The sequence below is a fragment of the Eleutherodactylus coqui genome, chromosome 4 (assembly GCF_035609145.1).
Source record: "Eleutherodactylus coqui strain aEleCoq1 chromosome 4, aEleCoq1.hap1, whole genome shotgun sequence".
NCBI classification, from domain to species: Eukaryota; Metazoa; Chordata; class Amphibia; order Anura; family Eleutherodactylidae; genus Eleutherodactylus; species Eleutherodactylus coqui.
This window is the reverse complement of record NC_089840.1, coordinates 280,619,912-280,647,376: the sequence shown is the minus strand read 5'-3', so window position 1 is coordinate 280,647,376 and position 27,465 is coordinate 280,619,912. Positions and strand designations below refer to the sequence as shown.

At 42.5% G+C, this 27,465-nt stretch overlaps 1 protein-coding gene and 1 long non-coding RNA gene across 3 annotated transcripts; one reads left to right on the top strand and one right to left on the bottom strand.

Annotated features, from left to right (window-relative positions):
- The first annotated feature begins 481 nt into the window (after nt 1-481).
- On the top strand, nt 482-16,401 carry LOC136624357 (oocyte zinc finger protein XlCOF7.1-like). 2 transcript variants are annotated; one of them, XM_066598317.1, is made up of 5 exons: nt 482-610; nt 4,368-4,760; nt 4,843-4,907; nt 5,278-5,380; nt 14,315-16,401. In XM_066598317.1, exons 2-5 carry the CDS (start codon nt 4,613-4,615, stop codon nt 16,018-16,020), a joined length of 2,022 nt encoding a protein of 673 aa, XP_066454414.1. In that variant the 5' UTR covers nt 482-610; nt 4,368-4,612; the 3' UTR covers nt 16,021-16,401. The 2 variants fall into 2 exon arrangements, with proteins under 2 accessions (XP_066454414.1, XP_066454413.1); XM_066598316.1 differs by lacking the exons at nt 482-610; nt 4,368-4,760; nt 4,843-4,907 and having other exon boundaries at nt 5,236-5,380.
- Nucleotides 16,402-21,961: 5,560 nt separating this feature from the next.
- On the bottom strand, nt 21,962-27,149 carry LOC136624951 (uncharacterized). The gene is made up of 2 exons (XR_010792496.1): nt 27,102-27,149; nt 21,962-22,113 (listed from the first exon to the last, which is right to left on the bottom strand). It is a non-coding gene; the product is annotated as an uncharacterized lncRNA (long non-coding RNA).
- Between the last annotated feature and the right edge of the window lie 316 nt (nt 27,150-27,465).

The window sequence follows — 27,465 nt, the reverse complement described above, 5'->3', positions numbered from 1 at the left end:
AGTAACTCCCCTATAGTACTAATGCATCTTCTGTGGTCTGACAAATTAGTAATGTCTCTTTCCCTTTAATTAAGAAGTCCCTTTGTGCCTTCACTAAGCTGTAATGCTGCCTTTGTTGCCCCACTTAGTTATAGTGCCCCCTATGTATCACCCAGAGTGGCTTTGTTCCTAGCATCACCTGACTCCGCCCCCTCTCCATCCTTGCACCCAGCATGTCTGGGGTTTGTGGGACAAGTCAGGTAATGCTGTGAACAGCGTGGCGCTGTGTGGCAGTCCTGTCAGTCAGGAAGACAGAAGATGGCTGATAATGGTGCTAATGAATTGGGGGTCAGCAGTGGGGGCCGAGCAGTGGGGTGTGGAGGGAGCTGTGTTGGGGCTCAGCGGAGGTGCGGAAGGGAAGAGGGGGAATGCCCGGTAATTGTATTATTATAGCGGATTTTGTATGATGTTACATTGTCTCGTCTTCTTCCCTTTCAGGATCCTCGGCTGATATCTTCTGTATCAGATAATTATCCTGATTGACCTGACAAGGATGGATAGGAATCGGGACAAGATGGCGGAGAGTTTATTCACCCTCACCCAGGAGATACTCTTTCAGCTTACAGGAGAGGTGAGAGCAGGGGCATACCTAAAGGCTCAGGTGCCCGGGTGCAAAAGTTCAGCTCAGGGCCTCCCCCACCCCCTGTACCCATGCCTAAATCCTGCACTACAGGAAAACTTGTTTGTAGCCCCTTAGGCCACTCTCCCACACTGCTCTTTACCGCTATTAGCACGGCGCCCCGAGCGTCATGCTAACCACCGTACAATGCTCCCATTGACCTTAATGGGGTTACTCAGACCTGAGCTTGAATGCAGTGTTCCTAATGCCGCGATTTTCGAGAGCTGTCTGTTCTATTTTTGTGTTTTTTAACGTACCTCCTCACGCATCACAATGGTGGGGTGCATTTAGAAGTGCTGTCAAATGTTGTACCATGCGTTCAAAAACTCCGCTAGAACTTGCAGTAAAAATGCCACAATTTAGAACTGCGTTTTCTGAACGCATGTGTGAGAGCGGCCTTAGGGTGTGTTCATGTTTTTTGTTATACTTTTGAAATAAAATAAAAGAATACATTTTTAAAAACTGCATGCGGTATTCAAAGACCACATACGTTTTTAAGATGCCGCATACACTATAAGAAACTGCAGGTGTTTTTGATGCATTTTTTAATTGTGTGCAAAATGTGCAATTATATACAGTCTGTACAGGGAGATGCATAACTATATAGCAGTGATGGACAGATAAGGTAGATAGATAGATGAGAGAGGTAGGTAGATGAGAGTGTGGTAGATGGCTGAGAGGTTCACCATCTTGTCTGTATTTTTATAAGCTGTGAAGATGCTATATTGTGTCTCTAATCTAATCCTCTGGGGAAAGGGAACATCCCCCCCCCCCCCCTCCTCCACGAGAATTGAAGGAGCAGTGCTTTGTGTCCAAAAACTGGTCAAACCGGTTTTTAACCAGAAAACACATCTAGGAATGCCTTTATGTAAAGGGACGGGAAATGGCTGGTTGGAGAGAAACACAGGAAGTATTTCCTTCGAACAACAAGTCAAGAATGAATAGAGCATGCTCAAGGGAAGCTCCTCCCGGGTAAATGATCTCACAGCTACCTCACAAATACCTCCCTGTGAGAATGACCTACCAGCACACAAAATCATGTAACTGTATCCTAAATTACCTAACTTCCTGATTTAAAACCTTATATAAACTTTTACCCGCCTAAATAAAAGGAGAACCTTGGCACACATGATTTAGACGTGTGCTCTTTTAAAAGGGTCTCCAGGCCTGTACATTATTCCTATCTAATATGGCACCCACAATATATCGAATAACGAAAATTGCGGTAACAAGAGAGATAGGTAGGTAGATGGAGAGATAGATGAGAGAGGTAGGTAGATAGATAAATGACAGAGATAGGTAGGTAGATAGATGAGATAGGTAGGTAGCTAAATGAGAGATAGATAGGTAGGTAGATGAGCGAGCTTGGTAGATAGATAGATGAGAGAGATAGATAGATGAGAGTGATAGGTCATTAGATAGATAGATGAGAGAGACAGATAACTAGATGAGAGAGACAGATAGGTACATACCCCGGACCAGTTCTCTGTGTGAGGAGACCAGCAGGCACAGAGATGCTGTACACTGTGCAGAAGTGCATGGGTATGACATCATCATCAGCTTCCTCTGTTCCGAGCCATGTTATGTGTGTGCCTGCCTGCCTCTCTCCTCCTGCCTCCTCCTCTTCTGCTCTGCTGTTGTCTGACTCGCACTGTCTGCCGCAGAGTAACAATCACGTGGCTGGCAGTACGACAAGCCGGTAATGCACTGTATGTGCATTTGTATATGGCGGAGGGTGGCCTCTGTGCAGGCACCGCATCGCTATTGCGACCCCTGCGACCATGAACGGTATGTCAGTGGGTTGTATGGCTTGAGAAAGGTGCCCTGTTTTGCACCGAAACGCGTTGCCTCATTAAAAGTTTTGTTGGATTTCAACTTCTGGATTATCACTATGGACCCTGGAGCATAATCTTACACTTTGTGGAGGACACTCTGAGGAGGGGGCATCTGTTCATCATACCCCCCTCCTTTCAAGTAAGCGTTAGACCTCTCTATTACTTACATGTGAACCTGTCCTCAGTTTACTCCATTTTTCTGACTTTGCATTTTATGTCAGTGGGTGAGAGATTCTGAGTATGACGTCACGTTCCATCATTCTTATCTATGTCAGTCTCTGGTCACATCTACGTCAGAGGACTTACTGCCAATTCAGTCCTTCTGCCACCTTCACATGAAGCATGATTACTACGGGCTTTCCACAGTGGTAGCTTGCGGCTATTATGCAGGAAATACGCAGGGGCCAAAGCCACATCTAAGCCCGCCTGCACACAAAGAGGTGGATTTCTGTATGCGGTAGCCCACAATGGACTCTGACCCTGTGCCCGGCTGGCATCTGTGCGTACCTGTCTATTCTGTTCTTCATCTATACTGCGGATGGTCCACACGGCTCACTGTCGGACATGCGCTGTACAACTTTTTTTTCTCAATATTTTCCCCCACACCGTCGCTAGGTGATGAATTGGAATCTGTGACCTGCCTGCTATGTCAGTTGCGGATGGACCGCGGGTCAAGCAGCTTCCATTGACTTAAATTGAAGCCATCCATGCAGACATCACACGAAAATGAAATGTGCTGCGATATTTCCTCCGCTTGTGGAAACCGCAATTTCTTTCCGTAAGTGTGCAGGAAAAAGCGTTTTTCCGTAGCATGCTATGGATGGTATTTGGTGCAGACATCGGCCATGGAGTCCTTAATGCAAACTTGTTCGTGTGCAGGTGGCCTAAATGGCTCGTATTATGCTGCGGACTTACTTGCCAAACTTCTGTGGATTTTATCCTTTGTTCTTCAGGGGTTCAAAATCCGCAGCATAAATCCGTAGTATAAATAGTCTCGCTGCGGATTTAGAATCTGCCGCAGTTCTCAAAGACTAAGTAGATTTGTTATAGAAAATACCGGCACCGCGTGAAAGACATTTTATAAATCTCCCCCGCATGGCCTGTACTGTAAATGCTGCAGCCAAGTGTGAAGACGGCCGGAATGCTGGAAACTATTGCAGCGGGTAAAATGTCGAACAGCCAACAGAATAGAACTGTCAGGGTAATCAATCAGTACAGCATCAGTCAAAACCCACCCCAATGTCCCGTTGTCGACAGTAAAGGAAAAACACCACAGACAGGTCTGGTATGCTTCCCTGTACGGGAGTAATGGCCAACACTTTACTGGCTTACACAGGGCTTTATACCCTCCTGTTGCTACACAAAGCATATAGCATCTCATTGGTCCAGATATATAGCATCACCATATATGTCCATAATACTGTCCATAGCAAAAGTTAATCAGACAGGCGGCTGTATCAATCACATGTTCCTTATTCATAGCAGACACTTCTCTTTTTCTCCTCAGTCCTTCGAGCAAGATGTTGCAACTTCCTTAAACTGCCAAGCTAATCGCCGTTCTATCTTGTTCCTCTTTGTTATTTTCCAAGAAACAGTCTTCTCCGCCTTGCAGAAGCCTTTGTCGTATCTGATATGATTTTTTAAGAATGCATATTACGTATTTTGAATATTAGGTTTTTTGTCACAAAGCATTGCATAGAATTTGCACGCAGGTCTAAAGATATAAAAACATATAGCAATATATACACGTGCCCTCACAGAACAACACAACTGAGGAACACAGATGTGAAGAGCCGACATAACTGCCGGACCAGACTGGGAGGACTCTAGAAATGTCTGCAGGGATATTTATGGATGTATCTCCCCATAAACAGGATTACATGATAGTGAAGAAGACTTCTAGTGATGGCTGTCAGGCCCCGGTGTCTGATGGATGGGGAAGACCCCTAAGCCCAATCACAGGGCCTCCACCTCGCCCCCTGATACTTGAGGAGATCAATGAGCAGAAGATCCTAGAACTCACCAACAAGATGATTGAGCTGCTGACTGGAGAGGTGATGCTGCTGGGAATGCTGGGACATTATACAGTAACACTATGGCGGTATAACGTGTCTGGGTGATGACGGTATCATTGTGTTGTCAGGTTCCTATAAGGTGTCAGGACTTCACTGTCTATTTCTCCATGGAGGAGTGGGAGTATTTAGAAGGACACAAGGATCTGTACAAGGACGTCATGATGGAGGACCATCAGCCCCCCCTATCACCAGGTAATAGACAGGACTAAATCCACACAGCCTTTATTATTTGTATGTAGAGATTGAATTCAGTGGCTGTCTGTGTTTTCTGCAGGTAGATCCAGTAAGAGAACAGCAGCAGAGAGATGTCCCCGGCCTCTTCTTCCACAGGATGATCAGGTAAATGGAGAGAAGGTCTCATGAAATCTCCCCTCTGGTCTGTAGGACGGCTGGGAAGGTCTTGTGTTTAGTCTTATTATATGATTGATATTTGTGTAATGAGAAAGCTGGAGATGGCAGGATTACAGCCGACCGCAGACATTAGATCTCCGCATCTTATCACTATTTTCTGGTTCTGGAGACTTCTGGTTGGAATAAAGAAGCAACAGGTTGGAGTTATACAGGAGACCTGCAGCTATTTGGCCCAGATCACTACTGCTGTCATGTCATTCCGGCTCCTCATACTAATTAATGACCTTTTCTGGCCATATAAAACCTTCCACACGACTTCTCCAACTGTGTGATGACTTTTACAATATTTATTTCACAGCTGGTGAAACTGGAGGAAGATCTGATCCCTATTGATGCTACAGAGACACATGTGAGGGGGTATCAGCCGTGTAAGGAGGGGATTCCTACAGATGACCCCCCAGGTGAGACTGCATGTAGAGAAGAGTCTGTGTTGTCGGGGTTTTCAGCTGTATATTCCCTTATTCAGCCAAAATCTATATATACAAAGGCAAAAGCCCTCACTGACTGACTGACTCGCCACTAGTTCTCTAACTTCCCGATGGCGGACAAACATGAAATTTGGCACAACGATTTTTTAGGTCCAAAATAGGAAAAGGAGTCATTACTCGATTATTCAATGTTAAGTGCAAAAAATAAGTTACCCCCTATGTTATATTACTTCCCGGAGTCGTACAAGCGTGAAATTTGGCATGAACATTCTTTGGGTTGTAAGTAGGAAAAGTCAAGGGGTGACAACTTGATTATTCAATTATAAGTGCAAAAGTAAGTGACCTCATATGTAATGTAACTAATAACACACGTATGAACTGCACAAACATGAAATTTGCCACAACCATTCTTTATGACCCAATGGCGAAAGTAAAGGGGTTGCAACTTCAATATTTAATTCTAAGCCTGAAAAACTGAAAAGCCGCCATACATTACATAGTTCTTTTCTCAGAAACCATAAAGCCTAGGGAAATGATTTGTATACTGAGGAGAATATAACTGATCTCTGTGTGTATATACTCAGGAGAATCTACCTCACCTCTATGAGTATATACTGAAAGGCTATAAAGTACATAAGGAAGCGGCCATGCACTGCAGGGATGGAGCCTCTATGGCTAAGAAGGGGCTGCAACCTCCAGTCTGGGGGTAAATTTGAATAAAAAGGGGCGTTACTTTTAAAAGTAAAATGTAAGGAGAGTGGTAGGGGTTGCACATTCTGCAGAGGGACATTGCTACATACAGTCTGAGGAGAATCTAACACTCCTATATGTGTATACATATTTTATTCCTTGGTTTTCAAGTAACTATGACTTCATTTTCCCTGCAAACAAAATGTAAACACCTGTACTAAATTAACTCGGGTGAAGCCGGGTATATCAGCTAGTATGTATATATATATATATGTGTATATATATGTGTATATGTGTATATATATATATATATATATATATATATATATATATATATATATATATATATATATATAAAGATGAAAACACTCACTGACTGGCCACTAACTCTCTTACTTCCTGGTGTCGTATAAGCATAAAATTTGGCATGACCATTATTTTGGTCCTAAATAGGAAAACTAAAACATTCACAACTTGATTATACAATGCTAAGTGCAAAAGTAAGTGACCCCCTGTGTTATGTAACTTCCCAGTGTCGTACAAGTGTTAAATTTGCAACAACCATTCTTGAGGTCCTACATAGGAAAAGTAAAGGGGTCACAACTTGAGTATTCAATTCTAAGCTTGAAAAAATCTGTGATACATAAAGCTTAAGGAAATGATTTGTATAATCTACCTCATTCTATGTGTATATACTGAGGAGAAGCTACCTCACCTCTATGTGTATATACTGAGGAAAATCTAATGCTTCTCTGTGCATATACTGAGGAGAATCTAATGCTTCTCTGTGTATATACTAAGGAGATGCTATCACACCTCTCTGTGTATATACTTTCGAGAATCTACCTCACCTCTGGGTGTATATACTGAGGAGAATCTAGCTCACCTCTGGGTGTATATACTGAGGGAGAATCTACCTCACCTCTGTGTGTATATATTGAGGAGAATCTACCTCACCTCTGGGTGTATATACTGAGGAGAATCTAGCTAACCTCTATGTGTATATATTGAGGAGAATCTACCTCACCTCTGGGTGTATATACTGAGGAGAATCTAGCTAACCTCTATGTGTATATACTGAGGAGAATCTAGCTAACCTCTGGGTGTTGTAGCAATGCAGGGGGAAACACACCAGGCCACGACCAAATGCTGAGCGTCTTGTCTTTATTCAGAGATGATGAACAAAACAATATTACTGGCATTCTCCAGATAACAGAAAGTTCATGGAAAGTCCTTTTAAATAAGCAGTCCAGCAATAGTAACACCAAAAGTCTTTGTAAACGCTAATAGGGCAAAGTAAAGCAAACCTTCCCAGCAGCGTGGTGCAGTGTCTCCAGCTCAGCACTCTCTGTAAGCCTCTGCTGCTCACACAGGGCACACCTCCCTCTTCAGACTGCAACCTGCGCCCATTTATGCACCTCACCTACTTGGGCCAGGTGAAACTGAGTACTGGAGTGAGAGACGGACCGGGTTTACCTCACAGATGCTAGTAGTCTCTGCGATATGTACCGTCCGTCCCACACTTTAACTCTCACTCTACTACAGTGTATATACTGAGGAGAATCTAGCTCACCTCCGGGTGTATATACTGAGGAGAATCTAGCTCACCTCTGGGTGTATATACTGAGGAGAATCTACCTCACCTCTATGTGTATATACTGAGGAGAATCTACCTCACCTCTATGTGTATATACTGGGGAGAATCTACCTCACCTCTACGTGTGTATATACTGAGGAGAATCTACCTCACCTCTAAGTGTATATACTGAGGAGAATCTACTTCACCTCTATGTGTATACATATTTTATTCCTCTTTTCCTCTGAAGTAACCACAGCTTCATAAAATGTTCCACGCAAGCAACAGATAAACACTTGTACCAAATTTACTTGCCCGAAACCTGGTATATCAGATGTGGATGATCTCCATCCTCTGCAGACTCTTCCATGTCTGTTACATGTGCTCCTTGTGAAGCTGCTTTTGTCTGTGAAGAGAACAGGGTGCCAATGGTGGACTTGCCAATTCCGGTGTCTCTGGCAAATGCTATTCAAGCTACATGGTGCTGGGATGTGAGCTCAGCTTCCACTACAGCATGTTGAGCCCTCATGGTTCCCGCGGAGTCTGTTTCCAACAATTTGGTCATTAGTGAAGTGATGACAGCGAAGTCGAGAGGCGACTACTCCCTGCTAGTCCTCCTTGACCTGTTTCAGCATTTGACACTGTTGACCACAAACTCCTCCTTAACATGCTTTACTCTATCAGCCCTCCTTACTGGCCCTATTTCCTTTCCGCCTCCTCTCGCTGTTGGGGTGCCCCAGGGCTCAGACCTTGGTCCCCTAATCTTCTCTAAAGTCCCAATTGGACAAACCATCCGCAAACTCGGCCTCTAATTCCAGATCTACGCTGAGGACACCCAGCTATATGCCTCTTCCTGTGACATCTCAACACCATTCCTCCAAAATCCCACAGACTGTCTGTCTGCTGTCTCTAACACCATGTCCTCCCTCTTTCTCAAACAAAGCCTTTCCAATACTGACCACCTCGTGTTTCCACCGTCTGCTTACCGATCTCCCTACAATATCTTCATATCGGTATCTGGCACCACTCCCAGACAGCACGGCAACTTCTTGGGCGTCATACCAGACTCTGACCTCTTCTTCAACCCCCACATCCAATCTTTGTCCCAAAAATGCCACCTGCTCCTCAGAAATATTTCTCAAATCTGGCTATTCCTCACCATGGACATGCTAAAACAGTTGTTGCCGCCCTCATCCATTCCCGACTTGACTACTGCTACTTGTTGCTCAACGGCCTTTCCGCACCAGACTCTCCCTTCTTCAATCTATATTAGACACACCAGCTAGGCTCATTTTTCTATCCAGCCATTTCTCTGATGCCTTTGAACTATGCCAGTCATTGCATTGGCTGCCCATCCACTGCAGAACTAAATTTAAACTCCTCACCCATGGCACATCGCTTCCCTTCTGTCCATTTATCACCCAGCCCAATACTCCGATCCGCTAACACATGCAGACTAAACTCCCCACTAATACAAACCTTACATGCTCGCCTCCAGGACTTCACCAGAGCAGCACCCATCCTCTGCAAAGCTCTACCCCAAGGCATCTGGACAATCCACAATGCACAAAATTTCAGACTCGCCTTAAAAACGCACCTCTTCAGGGAGGCATACTAAATCTCCTGACCTAGTCCCCCTGCCCCTCCCTACCGCTCCCCACACCTTCCACCCTGCCTATGACCTCTACCCCGGCACCTCCCTACCGATCCACCCGTTTGCTTCCTAATAACTGATTTACTCATGTAATTCCTGTACTGCCTATATCGCCTCCACCTCGTTTGTTTCAAATTGATTGTAGAAAAACATGTAATTTGTTGTATTGTCGGTTTTCTCCTGTGCTTGAGAGCGCTGCAGAACAAGTTGGCGCTATACAAATAAAGATTATTATTTTATAGTCTGCTGAGGGTCATTCTGTAGGGTTCTGGCACTACTTCTCCTGTTCCTCCTTGCACAAAGGAGCAGATCCCTGTCCTGATGCTGTGGATAGTGAGTTCAGGACGGTCCTTCGCCGTGTGCCTGCAGGCTGCAACGAGCACAAATCAGTCAGCAGTTCTGTAATAATCGTGGAATATACAGCAATAAGCTATACAAGCAGTTATGTTATTTCCCCTTAATGTTTTGGTAGAGCCACAGGCTCCGTGTAAGGAGAAGCCATCCTCATCCTGCATTCAGCTGCTCCTTCCATCTGCCCCCAGCTGATACCCCATGCACTATGTCAGGGTCTCTGCAACATCCAATCACTCTATCAGACCTGGACCCCCGTCCCCAGTGCTGCCTCCGCACATGTGCAAGTACTATTATCATGTCCCTCTCCTCTGCTGCTGGAACCAGAAGGACTGGGCATGCTCAGTAGGAACTTCCCACATCTTGGTACAAGTAACAGTCAGCTGGGTTAGTGAATGGCTACAAACATATGTGTGCCCACTGATAATGGCGGTGCCGGGCTTGTAAAGGCGTCTTTATTCCCCAGTCAGCAGCACATGATCAGCAGACTGTAGTTGCAGCGCAGTACAGGGCAGTTTACAGCAGGGGGCGTCAGCCGCTCTTATCCACGGCTCGTTTGGCTCCTGCGCTCTGTAATCTTACGAGCTGTATGAGCGCCCCCTGGAGGTAGGAAATTACCATCACCGCATGGGAGGAAATCAGCGCAGAACACGTCCTACAATGTGGAAGTAAAAAAGTAAGTTTATTGGGTGAAGTAATTGTCCCATTAGGATGTTATCAGTAGACTAGGCGCTCCACAAATTATTGTACCTGCAGTTAATGGGAAAACCCCTTTAACTATTTAATATTTTTACATATCTGAGCTTGAATAACTACGACAAAAAATATCTCCCGTTTTGGTGGAATAAATGTGCTAAAGATGGACGCCGCCCCTCGCTTGTTGTACTTATTCCAGACTCTGCCTATTCAGCCCCCCGTGAATTTTTTAAAATGCCTACAATCTGCTTTTACACATCAGCTACCGAACCCTCTGAAAACCTAAACCCACAGAAGGGGCGGGGCTTTCTGGCCTCAAGCCTCTATCCTTCTTAGATCGTTCGGCTGGCACTTCCACGGGAAGTCTAAACAATGGATTAAGCTAGAAACGGATATTGTTGGAACTTCTCTAAAAACGCTGCCTGGGATTTTTCCCTCAGCCAGACCCCATCCATAGTTTAAAAGATATTGTAGAATATAACTCTTATTCACATCTTGTATAAATATCTCCTTCCTGCTGTGGCAAATATTCTGGCAGCATTTACAATTTTCTATGCCACATCCAAAAGCGTCGTGTATGCCCCTCACTCCCCCCCTCCACACACACCTGGATGTACCTGGAATATGAGTTAGGATCTTCCATTTGGGTTGGTGAGAGGGTGCCAGTATATTTTTCAGTTTTATTTCTTCGATTACCACTTGAGGTCGACTGGGGATATTGTCAGATAGGAAGGGGTCACCTTGTAGGATCCCCCAATGTTTCGATAAGATGTTCCTCAGGTGGGAATGTTGAGTATTAATGTGGATTCTGAACAATGTTTTGGAGGTCTGGTCCTCGGTTTTCCCAGGTTTCTGTTGTGGATTCTCTAACTGGTCTTGTTGTTGCGCTCTTAGCATCGCTGAACTCACCAGCACCCCTGGGTGCCCCTTCTCTTTAAAACACTTCTTTTATACATTAGATTGTTCATTAACCCCTTAGTGACGAAGCCTGTTTGCGCCTTAGTGACGGAGCCAGATTTTGGAAATCTGACATGTCGTTCAACATAGCATAACTCAGTGAAGGTTTTGCATATCCCAGTGATTCTGACATTGTTTTTTCGCCACATGTTGTACTTCATTTACGTTGCAAAAATAGACCGATTTAATTCGTGTCTGTTTATTAAAAGTACCAATACTGGAAAAAAAAATTAAACATTATCATTTTGTACAATTTTTTGATAGGATATATATTTCCATCTGTTTACTTTATTCTGAATGCACATTTGAAAAACTTTTGTTTTTTTTTAACCATTTAGATGACGTACAAATTTAACATTAATTTTCAGCATTTTGAGAAACACTTTGTTTTCTTACACCAAGCCAAGTTTGCAGCGGCTCATAGGTGTCACAATGATAGATACCCTCCTAAATGACCCCATTTTAAAAACTACACCCCTTAATGTATCCACTTAGGGGGGTCGTGTGTATTTTGACCCCACAGTTTTTTTACAGAAATTAATTAAATTTAGAGAAGAAAAAATAAAATTTCATATTTTTGCAAATATGTCATTTTAAAGACATTGTTTTCCTATAGTGCACATGAAAATGAGGATTGATAGCCCAAAATGGATCTCCATGTTTCTCCCGTCTTCAGAAATATACTCATTGTGGCCCTAATCTTCTGTCTGGATGCACAACGGGGCCCAAAATGTAAGGAGAAGTCAGTGTCTTTCAGACCATAAATTTTGCTTGAAGGCGTTTTAGGCCCCATACCACTCTTGTTGAGCTCTTGAGCGGCCCAAACCATATAGAACCCCCACAAATGACCCCATTTTAAAAACTAGACCCATTAACAAATTTATCTAGGGGTGTACTGCCCATTTTGATGCCACAGTTTTTGAAGGAATTGAAGCAAAGCAAAAGGAAAAAATTGTGATTTTTTTCATTTTTTTTTGGCAATTCTATCAGTTTAAAAACCACTTTTTTGTACAGCACATACATTAATGAAGACTTGCACCCCAAAATGGATACCCCTGTTTTACCCGTGTTCAGAAATATACCCATTGTGGCCCTAATCTACTTAAAGGAAACATTGCTAGGCCTATAATGGAAGGCGCACCCATTGGATTGCCCACTTGTAGAGTCATTGAGTGGCCAAAACGATAGAGAACCCCCATGAATGACCTCATTTTGAAAACTAGACCCCTTAACGAATTTTGACCCCACAGCATTTGAATGAATCTAAGCAAAGCAGAAGGAAAAAATTATGATTTTCATTTTTTTTGGCAATTGTGTCAATTTAAAAACTTTTTTTTTGTACAGTGTACATAGGAATGAAGACTTTAACCCCAAAATGGATCCCCCCATATGTCCCATGTTCAGAAACATACCCATTGTGGCCCTAATCTACTTACAGGACACATGGCAAGGCCTATAATGGAAGGAACACCCGTAGGATTGCAGGGCACAACTGAATAAATTCCAGGCCCCACTGCTCACTTGTACAGAATAAAAATTGACACGATAAAAAAAAATCCCCCCCCCCCATCCGCACCCTTTTCGGCGTTCCCCAAACCTTAGATAAAAGTAATAATGTGAACTGTGTGGTATTTCCGAAGACAGGGGTAATTACGGAGGCTGGTTGGGATGGGTATCCATTGGATAGCGCCGATTGCATTGCCGGGGGGGACTGCCCGCAGCCCAAGATGACAGCTCCATGCTGTTGGCTACCTGCGGGCACCGACAACATGAAGCTGACACGTCCTCCGCTAAGAGGGTATTAATCCTAAGAGGATGCATGTTTCTACGTCCTCTAGGATTAAAGCCCACTTAGTGAGGACGTACAATCCCGATGGGGCCGTCATTAAGGGGTTAAGATTTTGGAGATTTGTGTGTAAAAAATAAAAGTATGGGGGTTCTGGAGAAATAATATAAAATGTGGCACTCGTTTGTTATTAAGTATACTTAATCCGTATAATGAGCATGTGCAAGACGAGCATGCGCACAAAATTGTGTCTAGAAATTTACCTCTGCTTCCGGTTAAGCGTGTACCAGGATATAGCTCAGCAGCTACTTTCTTCTGGATGCACGCACATACACACTTCCGGTCGCCCCAGTTCTAAGAAGTACCTGATACTTTTATCATGTCTCTGTGTCATATGCTCATGAAAGGTGTCAGATTAGTCAGTAAGCCCTCCGACTCGCGTTGCATCTCCTGTATTGTATCTATTGTCCTACGCTAATGGAATAAACACCAGAAGGTACCGACTCTCCAAAAGAAACCTGGAGGAACGGGTGACAATTTAGAGGCTAACCTGGATTCTTGAGGAGGTTCGCTAATCTCTGCAAACCCCTTATTCAAGTAAGTAAAACCTCATACGTAAAAGGAAATATACAGAGGTCAGCGTAGCGCTTCTGCGGTCATGTATAGTGAGATTAAAAAAATTTGATGGGGACTTAGCCGGTACTGTGCAGGGTCTTAGTCCAAGACAGGCCCTGCCAGCACCTCTCGGTCCAAGATCGCCTTAAGATATTAGATGAAAATTCTTCCTCCACATCCACAGATAGGGAGAGCTGCAGGGTTCCTTGAGTACCCCAGGAAGGGGACCCAATAAAATCAGGAAAATGAAAAGAGAAAAAAATGGCCCCAGCGCTCGCTGGAGAAAAATATTTCAAATGTATATGGAAATAACTAGTTTATTTTGCAACGCGTTTCAGCCACTAAACGTGGCCTTTTTCAAGCATCAATGCAAAATAAACTAGTTATTTCCATATACATTTGGAATATTTTTCTCCAGTGAGCGCTGGGGCCATTTTTTTCTCTTTTCATTTTCCTCATACATAAAAGAGCACAGGGTTTTTGTAACTTGTCTTTTTCACAATTTGTATGAATATTTTATATAGAAATTTTTATAAAATATTGATATAATTGTAATGTTAAAATCTGTTTTATTCTTGGCAGATGACGACATCAGGAACTCAGAGGAACATTTGATATCTTCAGGTTTTACAGTGGAAGATGGTGGTAACATACAAGATACACACGAAGAGCCTGCCATTATCCCAGATGTACCCTCAGCCCTTCACAGCAAACATCTGTCATCTGATCCTTTTATAGAGGTTCCATCTTCTAATTCATCACAGACTAGTAAGCAACATAACATTTACAGAAGAGATGTTAAAGAAGAAACTGTTGTCTCAGGGAAGAGGTCATATTCGTGTTCAGAATGTAGCAAATGCTATACCCGGAAATCAGGTCTTGTTTATCATCAGAGAATTCACACAGGAGAGAAGCCATTTTCATGTTCAGAATGTGGGAAATGTTTTACCCAGAAATCATATCTTGTTTATCATCAAAGAATTCACACAGGAGAGAAGCCATTTTCATGTTCAGAATGTGGGAAATGTTTTACCCAGAAATCACATCTTGTTTATCATCAAAGAATTCACAAAGGAGAGAAGCCATTTTCATGTTCAGAATGTGGGAAATGTTTTACCCAGAAATCATATCTTGTTTATCATCAAAGAATTCACACAGGAGAGAAGCCATTTTCATGTTCAGAATGTGGGAAATGTTTTACCCATAAATTAGATCTTGTTGGACATCAGAGAATTCACACAGGAGAGAAGCCATTTTCATGTTCAGAATGTGGGAAATGTTTTACCCATAAATTAGGTCTTGTTAGACATCAGAGAATTCACACAGGAGAGAAGCCATTTTCATGTGCAGAATGTGGGAAATGTTTTACCATGAAATTAGATCTTGTTGGACATCAGAGAATTCACACAGGAAAGAAGTCATTGTCATGTTCAGAATGTGGGAAATGTTTTACCCAGAAATTAGATCTTGTTACACATCAGAGAATTCACACAGGAAAAAAGCCATGTTCATGTTCAGAATGTGGGAAATGTTTTACCCAGAAATCATATCTTGTTTATCATCAAAGAATTCACACAGGAGAGAAGCCATTTTCATGTTCAGAATGTGGGAAATGTTTTAGCCAGAAATCATATCTTGTTTATCATCAAAGAATTCACACAGGAGAGAAGCCATTTTCATGTTCAGAATGTGGGAAATGTTTTACCCATAAATTAGATCTTGTTGGACATCAGAGAATTCACACAGGAGAGAAGCCATTTTCATGTTCAGAATGTGGGAAATGTTTTACCCATAAATTAGGTCTTGTTAGACATCAGAGAATTCACACAGGAGAGAAGCCATTTTCATGTGCAGAATGTGGGAAATGTTTTACCATGAAATTAGATCTTGTTGGACATCAGAGAATTCACACAGGAAAGAAGTCATTGTCATGTTCAGAATGTGGGAAATGTTTTACCAAGAAATCAAATCTTGCTGATCATCAGAGAATTCATACAGGAGAGAAGCCATTTTCATGTTCTGTCTGTGGGAAATGTTTTACCCTAAAAGCACCTCTTGTTAGACATCAGAGAATTCACACAGGAGAGAAGGCATTTTTATGTTCAGAATGTGGGAAATGTTTTGCTCGGAAATCATGCCTTGTTAGACATCAGAGAATTCACACAGGAGAGAAGCCATTTTCATGTGCAGAATGTGGGAAATGTTTTACAAGTGATACAACTCTTCTTACACATCAAAGAATTCACACAGGGAAGAAGTCATTTCAGAATGTAGAAAATGTTTCTTGAACAAATCACATCTTGTTACACATCAGAAAACACACAGGAGAGTGGCCATTTTCATGTTCAGAATGTGGAAAATACTTCTTGTGCCACATCAGAGAATTCACATGGGGCACAAGCCATTTTCATGTTCTGAATGTGAGATGTACCCATAAAGGGGATCTTGTTAAACATCAGAAAATTCACATGGGGGAGACAACATTTTTATATTCTGACTGTTGTCAATATTTTTAAGACAAATCAGATCTAGTTAACTATAAGAGAACTCACACAGGGGAAAACCGGCATTTATGTTCAGATTGTTGGAAATATTTTAGCTATACATCTTGTTAGACGTTGGAGAATTCACACGTGGCAGCAGCCATTTTTGACTATGGAAAACTTACACAGCGGGAAACCCATTTTAATATATTAGAATCTGCTTGTCTTCTTGAATTATCGTGATTGAAAACCTCGTCCGCCTCACGTGAACTTCTGTTACCGACCATCAAGATGATCTCAGTTGTATACTAGATTTATTAATATCATGACAATTGAAAAGTCATACAATTAGTGGTTTCCATATTATATAATTCAATATACCCTTATTAACAATTAGCATATCATCCCTAACTCAAAAGTGGTTGCAGGTATTGACAAAAAATGACTGCGCCTATCAATTTCTGATGGAATTCTGCCCTTTAACCCCCTGAGTGGCGGGTTTCCTACCACCCTGTCGTGCCCACCAGGGCAGGTTTTTTAAAATGGTCTAATCATTGAATTTCAACTAATTTTGCAGTTGCATCTCAAGAGCCATAACTTTTTCATTTTTCCATTGACATGGCCATATAAGGGCTTGCTTTTTGCGGGACAAGTTGTGATTTTTAAACAGGAGGGAGGAAAAAAAGAAATGGGGAAAAAAGAAAAAAAGAAGCCATGTCATTAAGGGGTTAAATAATGTATTAACTTCCTTCTCTGGGTCATTACGACGCATGGATACCACATGTGTGATTGTATTTTTGATTTTTTTTACAAAGTAAAGGGAGACAAGTGTTTTTATAATTTTTTTTTTAAATAATTTTTTAACTTTTTTTTTTTTTGTCCCTTTAGGGGACTTCCACAGAGACCCATCAGGACCCCCTGATCACATTCCGGGGGTCTGATGGTGACAGCCCTTTACATGCTACAGTCACATAGACTGCAGCATGTAAAGGGTTAACACAGCAGAGATAGGAGGTTTTCTCTGATCTCTGCTTTAAGAGCTGGTACCTAGCTGTCCTCTGATAGCCAAGCACCAAGCTCTCCCTGTCACAGGGACCATCGGCTTGCTTCTGACAAGCCGATGGTCTCTATGACAACCTGTAAACAAAGCAGGACATTGCCGATATGCCGGTAATATCTTCTGCTTGTTTTTCAAAGCCCTTGCGTTGTTCTTTGCGGGTCTGTGCAGGCAGAGCACACTGTCACAGCTTGTGGCATTGTGCTCTGCAGCTCCCATAGTGATACATAGCCCGGAAATCTTCCGGGCTATGTCACTATGAGCAGTGGAGCTCGTCCCGGAAAATTTCCGGGTGTGCCACTCAAGGGGTTAATCATCCATCCCATGATCCTCCTTCCATTGAAGTCTTTTGAACTTAATGCATAAGAACCCACTCACATATGTTTTATTTTGTCCTTATCCTGGCCGGCGCCTATTACTCCCTATCTACTGAGCCAAACTTTTTGGTTTCTCTTAGTTTTTTCCTGGATTACAGATTTGTAGCTGAATTTAGTTGAGATTTAAAGGGATCGTCCAGTTGTCAACTATTGATGGCTCATTCTCAAGATCAGTCATGAATAATAGATCTGTGGAGTCTATCACTGGGGCCCCTAGTGATCAGCTGTTCTCTGGGCCAGTGTGCTCAAGCACAGTCTCATTATTGGAATCGCAAAGCCTAAGGCCTCATGTCCACGGGGAAAATCAGATCCGCTGCGGATTTGTAACGCGGATTTGGGCTGCGGATGCACTGTAATTGTCTTTTATTTTTCATGCGGGAGATCAATTGAGCTATGTGCTCTATGAGCTCCCGCACAAGTGATCTGCACTAAAATGGAGCATGTCTATTTTTTTCATGCTCCAGAAATTTTTTAATTACCATCCGCGGGTATTCGCGGGTGGTCAATGCATTCCTATGGGGCGCGGATCCGCGTGCGGGAAAAACGCTGCGGATTCTAATTCTTATTTTCCCCGTGGACATGAGGCCTAAGAGTGAACCTGTAACCCCCCCCCTCCTCTTCCCGCCTGATTCAATATCCGATTTTTTTTTTATCACCCAGGCTGTTTTAGAGGTATTCGCCCTTTTACTTAAAGCAATTTCCTCTAGGGCTATGATTAAAGCACTGCTTGCATTGCACAAAGTAGACTTTCTGACTGTAGGTGTTGCTTTGATCAGCTTTTTAAGAGGCCCCAATTGCAGTATAATCCCTCAGACATCTTGTCAGCACAATGTGCAGAACTTACAATAGTTAGTAGGATGATTAACTCACTTCTTGGAGGCAGTTTTATTTAAGAAGAACCATGTCTTTCTGGGTACGCCTGTCTTGTTAGTATGACAATTTGCAGCTGATCGCCGAGATTATTAAAAAGGTTTTTAAATTTATCGGTCTACTTTTTTTACCCTGATTAAATATGTTCTGTACCAGATAGAGAATGCTTAGATTTTTGCGATGGACATACTTGGTGAATGCCTTTTCTATTTCCCAATTTTCACTACCGCTCTGTCATATAAAGAGATTGAGAAAGTGTCCCCCCAGCTGTCCAGTATCAATCAGTTGTCGTTCAGGACAATAGAAAAGTTGAGCTGACAACCTTTGCCCCTTGAATCTACTCTAATGATAGATAGTTAGATACTAGATAGATGGATAAAGATATGAGATGGGTAAATTCTAATGTTCTAATCCCCCCTTCCTCTTGTGTAATTGGCAAGCCTTTGATATACAAGAGAACAGGAAATCCTTTGTCCCAATGTCAATACAAGTGGCCCTTTGACAGGTAGATGCTGATTTGCTCTCCCCAGGCTGGTGGTTGTTGCCTTTAGAGAGATAATTTTATTACCTCCCCATACCTCACAACAAGCTCAGGAATTCCCCTCAAACTACGTAAACCCATACCTGGTTATGATTTCTGCCTCATGCTTGATATTCATGCATAGATAAAACCATGACAAGAAATATGGCAGCATATCTTCATGATTAGAGACCCTCCCACCGAGATATGACTGACACTAGGGAATTACGATTTTTGAGTTCCTACAAATCCGACCCTCCCTTCTCTGTATGACCTCAGAGGGGTGGGGAGAAGGTGTGTATTGGGGGACCCCACAGTTCTAACCGGTCAATGCATGGAGCTATACTTCGGTATATGGGCGTCCCTCTGCTCTGGATCTCTTTGGGCCGTGTATCCCAAAATCTGGTAAATTTCTTTTATTTTAATCCTGATTATTTTTAAAATACTGCTGAGTGTTTATTGCCTGTATGTCCTTATTCTCCCCATGTAACAACCTTTTGGTATATCTTTATACATACTATATATTTTGGCACTACTAGATCTTTTCTAGAATAAATCTAGAATTTATCAGTTCAAGTCCTGTCAGTTTTAAAAACGAACCATATTCTCCGAAGATTGTATTAATTATTCATAAATCGAGTTCCAGTGTACCATTTACAAACTAGTAGTGGCAGTGTTTTATTTCTATGCGTATTGTAGAGCTCTGGAGTGCGTTATAACGGATCAGGTGGATGATTTGATCCTTCACTTGGCATGCGTGCAGGAGCCTAGTAAAGCTGGGTACATATCAGCCTGTGTTCTAACGACTTTAAGCTTGCAATACTGCTAGGGTGTTTGAGGACTGAGGCGGGATCAATTGGTATTGTCCCTTCTACTCTCTTCTCCTGTCCAGTGTGGGGCAAATTGGTTTGCAGTGCAGGGCCAGGCAGATAGCTGTAGCATTGTGGTCGTAGGTGGTCGCTTGTCCGCTGTGTATAGCATTCACAGCTTCTACAAATGAATGTATGCAGTCTGAATTCACAAACCTAAAATGATTAACATAGTAATATAGTATGCTAAGCTAAAAAAGACAAATGTCCAGCCTATTAACCGCCTTCCCTCCTGTTGATCCAGAAGAAGACAAAGAAAAACTCTTGGAACTGTATGAGGTTTCAGTAACCGTAATGCAATGGTCACATTTATGGAATACAATTGAACTGGATGAGGGTGACTTTTTCATCTCTAAACATGGCAATGTGAACTTCCGGTTCTGACGCCATGCTTTATGGTATTTATTTTTGTTTCTATTTTTATTGTTGGTTAGTGTTCTAAAGTCTTCCAAAACTTTGCTGTTAAAAAGTAGTTATATAGGGACCTTTGGTCTCCGTCGGATAGAATTTACTGGGTAATTTAAGGTTGGTGGTTAATGGTTTTTTAGTGGGAGTGGTGTCTTCAAGTATGGAGTCCTCTAAGGGCTCTCTCAGTTTTATAACTCTACAGTATGATCCCTCAGGTGGGAGTTTGTTCTCATTTAGTGAGTAGAATCTCTTTAGTGTCAATTTTCTTACAAAGTGATTAAGGTCTATAAAGAGTTCGAAAAGATCAGGCTCGCTTGATGGACTAAAGGACAAGCCCCTGGATAGTAATTCCACTTCTTTTTTTCAACGTGTATCCAGAGATATTGAATATACCCAATTTTATCGCTTCATCGTTGGCGTTTGTATCTTCCGAATTGTTTTTAGATATTTTTGATTTCTGGCGTGTTTTTCTCCCTGCTCGTTCGCCACTTCTTCTCCTCCTTTTTCTGATCTGTTGCGTGACTGATAAAAGTGAGTAATTTTTGAACATCCCATCGGGTTGTTCCCAATGGTTTTGAGTAGTGTTTTTCCTTTAGGGTTCAGGGACAGCACAGAACTCCGTGTGACCCGGGTGTTGCTTATTAGACCCTTTGTTTCTGAAATTCGAGGGGTTGTCTCCCCTAAAAAAGATGTTATCGGGGTAGTAACATGATTTGTATTGTTGGGAATCTCAAATGATTAGCTAGTTGGAAGGATAGGATCAATATTAATATTGGTTCTAAGGGGGGTATTTTCCTTACTTTGTAGGAAATTGATCAAATCTGACGGACTTCCTGCGATATTCTCCATAGCTGGTGGTTCTAAACGCATATCTGAATATATTGGAAATTGGGTGGGTTGGTTGAAGTGTTACAGCACGAAATCCTATACGAATGGCAGCAGACACACTTAGTTGCAGTAAAACTGGTTCTTTCTCTTTATTCCATCCTCAGTAAAATACACGCAACGTTTCGGCCGTTACAAACAGCCTTTGTCAAGCATGTTACAATCTGATACAACCCCCCTTAAATAGTTTAAAACATGGATACTACAGACATATCATTGGTCATCAAAAACGTTTCCTCCTACCACTTAATCATGCATCAGCTGATGGGGATCCAGAGTCCTTCCTCCCGGCAGGGCACACCATCACCACGGCATCTGCTTCAGCGTCTCCTAAGGAGTAGTGTGCCTGAGTTCACTTCCTCATTACGTCATCATGTTCACCACGCTCATTGACTCCCCCCTGCTGTGTGTAATCACCTTACAACCTCGCATCCTAGCAACGGCTCCTCCAATCACAATGCAGGACAGTGCATCCAGGGCAATTACACAGTGCCGCATCGTCTAGCAGTGATACATGTGAGGCTAATCACAAGACACAACACACTCTCCAAGTGCTCTGTTTCCTTTAACAATACAAACTGGCAGACTCACCAGTATAATGAAGTTCTAGGAAATGGATACTTAACTCAATCTACACCACAATATTTGTACTGTATACTACCTGCAGCTTGTTTATTATAGCTCACTTTTAGGCTACTGTACAACTAGTATACAATTGTAAACCCAGTTATAAAATACTAACCATTGAAGTCACATCAGATATTTCTGCATATGTTTTAATAAATCTTGACAGTACAAGGACAAAAATATAACCATATACTATTCATATTAGCGCAAATATCGCTGAGCAAAGACAAAGAATTTTTGGTGTTTCGGTGATGTACCCCCTCCAGGGAAGGATGAACCCCGATCCTACAAGGCAAATAGAGAAACAAATTAATACCTATTCCAATAATGTCGTATTTCCATAGATTAAAAACAATAATTACACTCAGAATCATGGTTTAAATGTGTGGCAAATAGCTGTATTCAATGTTAAGTCCCCTTGGTGCCATTTTGTCTAGCGTGTGTATCCACCGAAGTTCCTTACGTTTCAAGAGGTTTGCTCTATCTCCCCCTCTATTTAATATAGGGACATGGTCTATAACCCTAAACCGTAATTGATCTACGGTATGGCCATGTTCTAAAAAATGTTTAGGGATAGGCAGTTTTTTTTTCTTTGTACGAATAGTACTTTTATGTTGGAAAATTCTTTGTTTCACCTCTTGCGTGGTTTCTCCCACATAACCCAACGCACACGGGCAGGTTAGCAGGTACACTACAAAACTGGAGTTACACGTGAACCTCCCTTTCATTGGGAATTCTTTTCCCGTAAAGGGGTGTCTGAAAGATTTACTTTTCACCAAATTGCCACAACAGGTGCATCCCATGCAGGGAAAGTTGCCCTGCCTAGGAGGGAGCAACAGTCCCTGTCTGGGAACCCCCCTCTTTTCTGTTACCATATGCACCAGCATATCTTTGAGGTTTTTGCCTCTCTTGTATGCCATTATGGGGGGAGATTGAAATTCACAAATTTCACTACATCCTCTTTGTAATATGTCCCAGTGTTTCTTCAACGTACCACCTATTTTACAACTCCTATTGCTATAGGACATAACACATGGGATCCTATCCGATTTATTAGTTCTCCCAGTGTTCTGTAAGGCCACTACCTCAACTCCTTCCACTTCCTCCTTGGCTCTACTCAGAATTACCTCCGGGTATCCCCTCTTGCGAAACCTTTCGCACACCTGTTCTAGCCTCTCCTCTACTACATCCTCATTGGCAATTCTTTTGACTCTCAAAAGCTGACTACTTGGCAATGATGTGATCATGGGTCTTGGGTGAAAGCTTTCGTACCTCAACAGATTATTACGATCCGTGGGCTTTCTATAGATGTCTGTCTTCAAGGTGTCTGCTGTTTTAATTATTAACACATCCAAAAATTGAATTTGTTCCGCCGAGCACGTGAGGGTGAACCGTAATTTTGGATAAACCAAGTTCAAAGCCTCTTGGAAGCTATTCAGGTCCTCAACCGTGCCTTCCCATAACACAAAAATATCATCAATGAAGCGCCACCAAGATTTTACATACTGCCAAAATCTTGAGGTGTAAACATGATCTTCTTCAAACGCCCTCATAAAAGTGTTAGCGTAAGTCGGAGCCATGTGCGCTCCCATGGCGGTACCCTGTCGCTGCCGGTAGTACACCCCCCCCCCCCCCCCCCGAACAAAAAATAATTGTTGGTGAGGATGTACTCCAGCAGCGACAGGGCAAATGCAACACAATGCATGGGGATGCCTGAGTTGTTCAGATAACGCTCAACCGCCTCCAACCCCTTGGAATGCTTAATCGAGGTTTATAAAGCCACGACATCAAATGTCGCTAATATGGTATTTTGCGTTATGTGTACTCCCTTTAGTTTTTCCAGGAAGTGGCCAGTATCTTTAATACAGGACGCAGATTTCACAGCAAATTCACGTAACACCTTATCCAAAAACTTAGAGGCATTCGAAAATAATGATTCACACCCAGAGACGATTGGGCGGCCAGGGGGATGGTTGAGTTTTTTATGAATCTTTGGTAACGTGTACAAAATAGGAACCCTGGGGAATTCAATATCCAGAAATTTCACTAATGCCTGATCTACAATACCTTCCAAAAGAGCCTCATTGAATAATATCCTCAGTTCCTTTTGAAAATGCATTGTAGGATTTCTCTCCAGTTTTTCATAAACGTCAGTGTCAGCTAGTTGACTATAAATCTCCTGTTCATACTGATCCGTGTTCATCACAACCACTGCCCCACCCTTGTCTGCAGCCCTTATAGTTATGCTGTCATCATTGGCCAGGGATTTAATTGCTACTCTCTCTTCTTTAGACAAGTTGTTAGTATATGTATCCTTATCCCTCAGGTATCTTGTTCTCAGTTTCCTGATATCCCTGTCTACCAAATCAATATAAGTCTCGACAGGGTGGTTATTGGCCGGTGGCTGGTAACGACTCTTGTTGCGCAGTCCAACCCCACCGAGGCTGTGAGAACCTCCCCTTAAGCAAGGGTATTCTGTTTGTGCTGCAGGCGCTCTATTTGAATTGGTTGAAGAGTTAGTTGGGGACGGTTTATCCAATGGAACTTGTGTTATGTTTTCTCCAGAGGAGTTCGGATTATTAGAAATAATGGAAGGGAATGTGGGTTTTGAAGGTAAATTATTATTTAATGGATTATAATCATAAATGTTTTTTTTAGGGTAATTATATCTTCTTCTATTGGCTCTCAGTGCCCTTTCTTGGGTAGGGTTTCTAGGGTATCTGTGCTTCCAAGTAGATTCTCTTGGGATGTGTCTGTATAATGGTTCAGAATGAAAAGTGTTGTAATAATATCCATCTAGTCTGTTTGGCCATCTGGGGGGGGGGGGGGGCTGAGGTGTAAGACCCAGTTCATAGATCCCAAAAGAGGTAACTAGATGATCATTGTATTGGTACTCATAGGGGTCTGGATATTGGTTGGATTTAGAGTTAGAAAAGGAGGAATTTCTGTTACGGTGACGGGATCTTTCTGGATGATTATATAATTCAAAAGTATTTCTTCTGTTCTGGTAAATGTTGTGTGTTTTTCTATTATCTGCAAATTTGACCTGTGGGGTAGCTTTATATTCCCAAGGGAAATATCTTTTTTTCAATATTTTTGGTTTAGATCCCTCTGTAATTTTTTGATTTTGGATGGAAGACCCATCATAGAGGGTATTTGTTTCACTTACCAGCTACAATATGTCGACAGACAACTACAAAGATTTGTAACAAAACTCCCTGCATATTTGAAGGACACATCTCAATTATTATCCCTATTGCAACAGATCCCTTGGAAAAAAACACACATATGGGTAACTCTTGACGTTTGCTCCCCATATTCTAACATCCCCCATTTACAAGGAATTGAGGCCATTGCCCACTTTTTAGAAAAGGATACTTTAATTCCACCAAAACAAAAAGAATTTCTGTTGGACAGTGTGGAATTTATTCTTTACAATAATTATTTTTAATTTAACAACCACTTCTACCTGCAAACAAGGGGGACCGCCATGGGGACCAAATGCGCCCTGCTATGCGAACATGTACATGGGCGCATTTGAAGAAAACCTCAAAGATCCCCACATCTATTTCTATAGACTATACAATGATGACATCATCTTTATTTGGGACGACATCATGGGAGAAGTAAAACAATTTATCAAAAATCTGAACCTAAACACATGGGGTTTAGAATCCACTGGCACTTGTAGCACTACACAAGTTACTTTCTTGGATTTGGACATCTATATTAAGGAAAATAACATTTGTACAAAAACACTTTTTTAACAAGTGGATGCCAACAGTTTCCTGGACTTCAGAAGTGGCCATGCGAAAAAATGGAAATTAAACGTTCCTTTCGGACAATTCAAACGGATCCGAAGAAACTGTTCTACCCTTAAAACACTTGACGAGCAGGCAAAAATTCTGTATAATAGGTTGAAAGAAAAAAAGTATCCAGAAACCCTATTAAAAACATCTTATATTAGAGCTAGGCAAGAGGGCGGGCCAATACGTACTAATATAATAACAAGAAAACAAATGACATCTGAGAAGAATGAAGGTCACTATGATCTCTGCTCCATCACGAGATATAACTCAAAACAAAGGGAACTGAGGAATATCCTAAATAAACAATGGAATATTCTAAAAGGAGATCCTTTTATCTCAAATACTTTATGTGACATGTGAGGGGAGGAGATCCATTCACTTATTAACCCCCAAACAGCCGCATTACAGGAATGTTACATGTGAGGGGAGGAGAGTCATTCACTTATTAACCCCCAAACAGCCGCATTACAGGAATGTTACATGTGAGGGGAGGAGATTCATTCACTTATTAACCCCCAAACAGCCGCATTACAGGAATGTTACATGTGAGGGGAGGAGATTCATTCACTTATTAACCCCCAAACAGCCGCATTACAGGAATGTTACATGTGAGGGGAGGAGATCCATTCACTTATTAACCCCCAAACAGCCGCATTACAGGAATGTTACATGTGAGGGGAGGAGATCCATTCACTTATTAACCCCCAAACAGCCGCATTACAGGAATGTTACATGTGAGGGGAGGAGATCCATTCACTTATTAACCCCCAAACAGCCGCATTACAGGAATGTTACATGTGAGGGGAGGAGATCCATTCACTTATTAACCCCCAAACAGCCGCATTACAGGAATGTTACATGTGAGGGGAGGAGATCCATTCACTTATTAACCCCCAAACAGCCGCATTACAGGAATGTTACATGTGAGGGGAGGAGATCCATTCACTTATTAACCCCCAACAGCCGCATTACAGGAATGTTACATGTGAGGGGAGGAGATCCATTCACTTATTAACCCCCGAACAGCCGCATTACAGGAATGTTACATGTGAGGGGAGGAGATCCATTCACTTATTAACCCCCGAACAGCTGCATTACAGGAATGTTACATGTGAGGGGAGGAGATCCATTCACTTATTAACCCCCGAACAGCCGTATTACAATAGAAGAACATGGCAAGAAAATGTCACTTTATGTTGCAGGTTATGAATTCACGTCTTATGGAAATAAAGTTGGCGCAGATCCCGGTGACTTCCTTATTAACCTCTTAATGACCAAGAGCATTCTGGCAGATAAAGCTGCAGCAAACTGCCTCAAAGTAAATAATAATATAATAATCTTTATTTGTATAGCGCCAACTTATTCCGCAGTGTCCCCGTCACCCATAGCAACCAATCACAGCGCTATGATTGGTTGCTATGGGCCTCCATAAATCTGCCCCCCAGTGCTGGTGACCCCACATACCTCCAGCTGCAGCCGGACAGGAGCCGTGGGGTTGTTCTGTGTTTACAGGACCTGTGATGATGTCACCATCATGTGATCAGTGTGTGGGAGGAGACAAGGGGTCACATGACCAGGTCTATCTGCTCAGTGGATGCCAGACTCTGCTGTGTGAGGATGTATTCAGAGAGTGGAGGGAGAGGAGGCGAGCGAGTGGGAGACGGAGGAGCGGAGCCGAGTGTGTGTGTGCGAGACGGAGGAGCGGAGCCGAGCGCGTGTGAGAGACGGAGGAGCGGAGCCGAGCGTGTGCGAGACGGAGGAGCGGAGCCGAGCGTGTGCGAGACGGAGGAGCGGAGCCGAGCGCGTGCGAGACGGAGGAGCGGAGCCG

Excerpts from the sequence above, each read along its gene's own strand:
- LOC136624357 (XM_066598317.1), top strand. The coding sequence starts at position 4,613 with ATGACGGTATCATTGTGTTGTCAGGTTCCTATAAGGTGTCAGGACTTC. Across the intron at positions 4,761-4,842 it reads TCAGCCCCCCCTATCACCAG|GTAGATCCAGTAAGAGAACA; the intron begins GTAATAGACAGG and ends TGTTTTCTGCAG. Across the intron at positions 4,908-5,277 it reads TTCTTCCACAGGATGATCAG|CTGGTGAAACTGGAGGAAGA; the intron begins GTAAATGGAGAG and ends TTTATTTCACAG.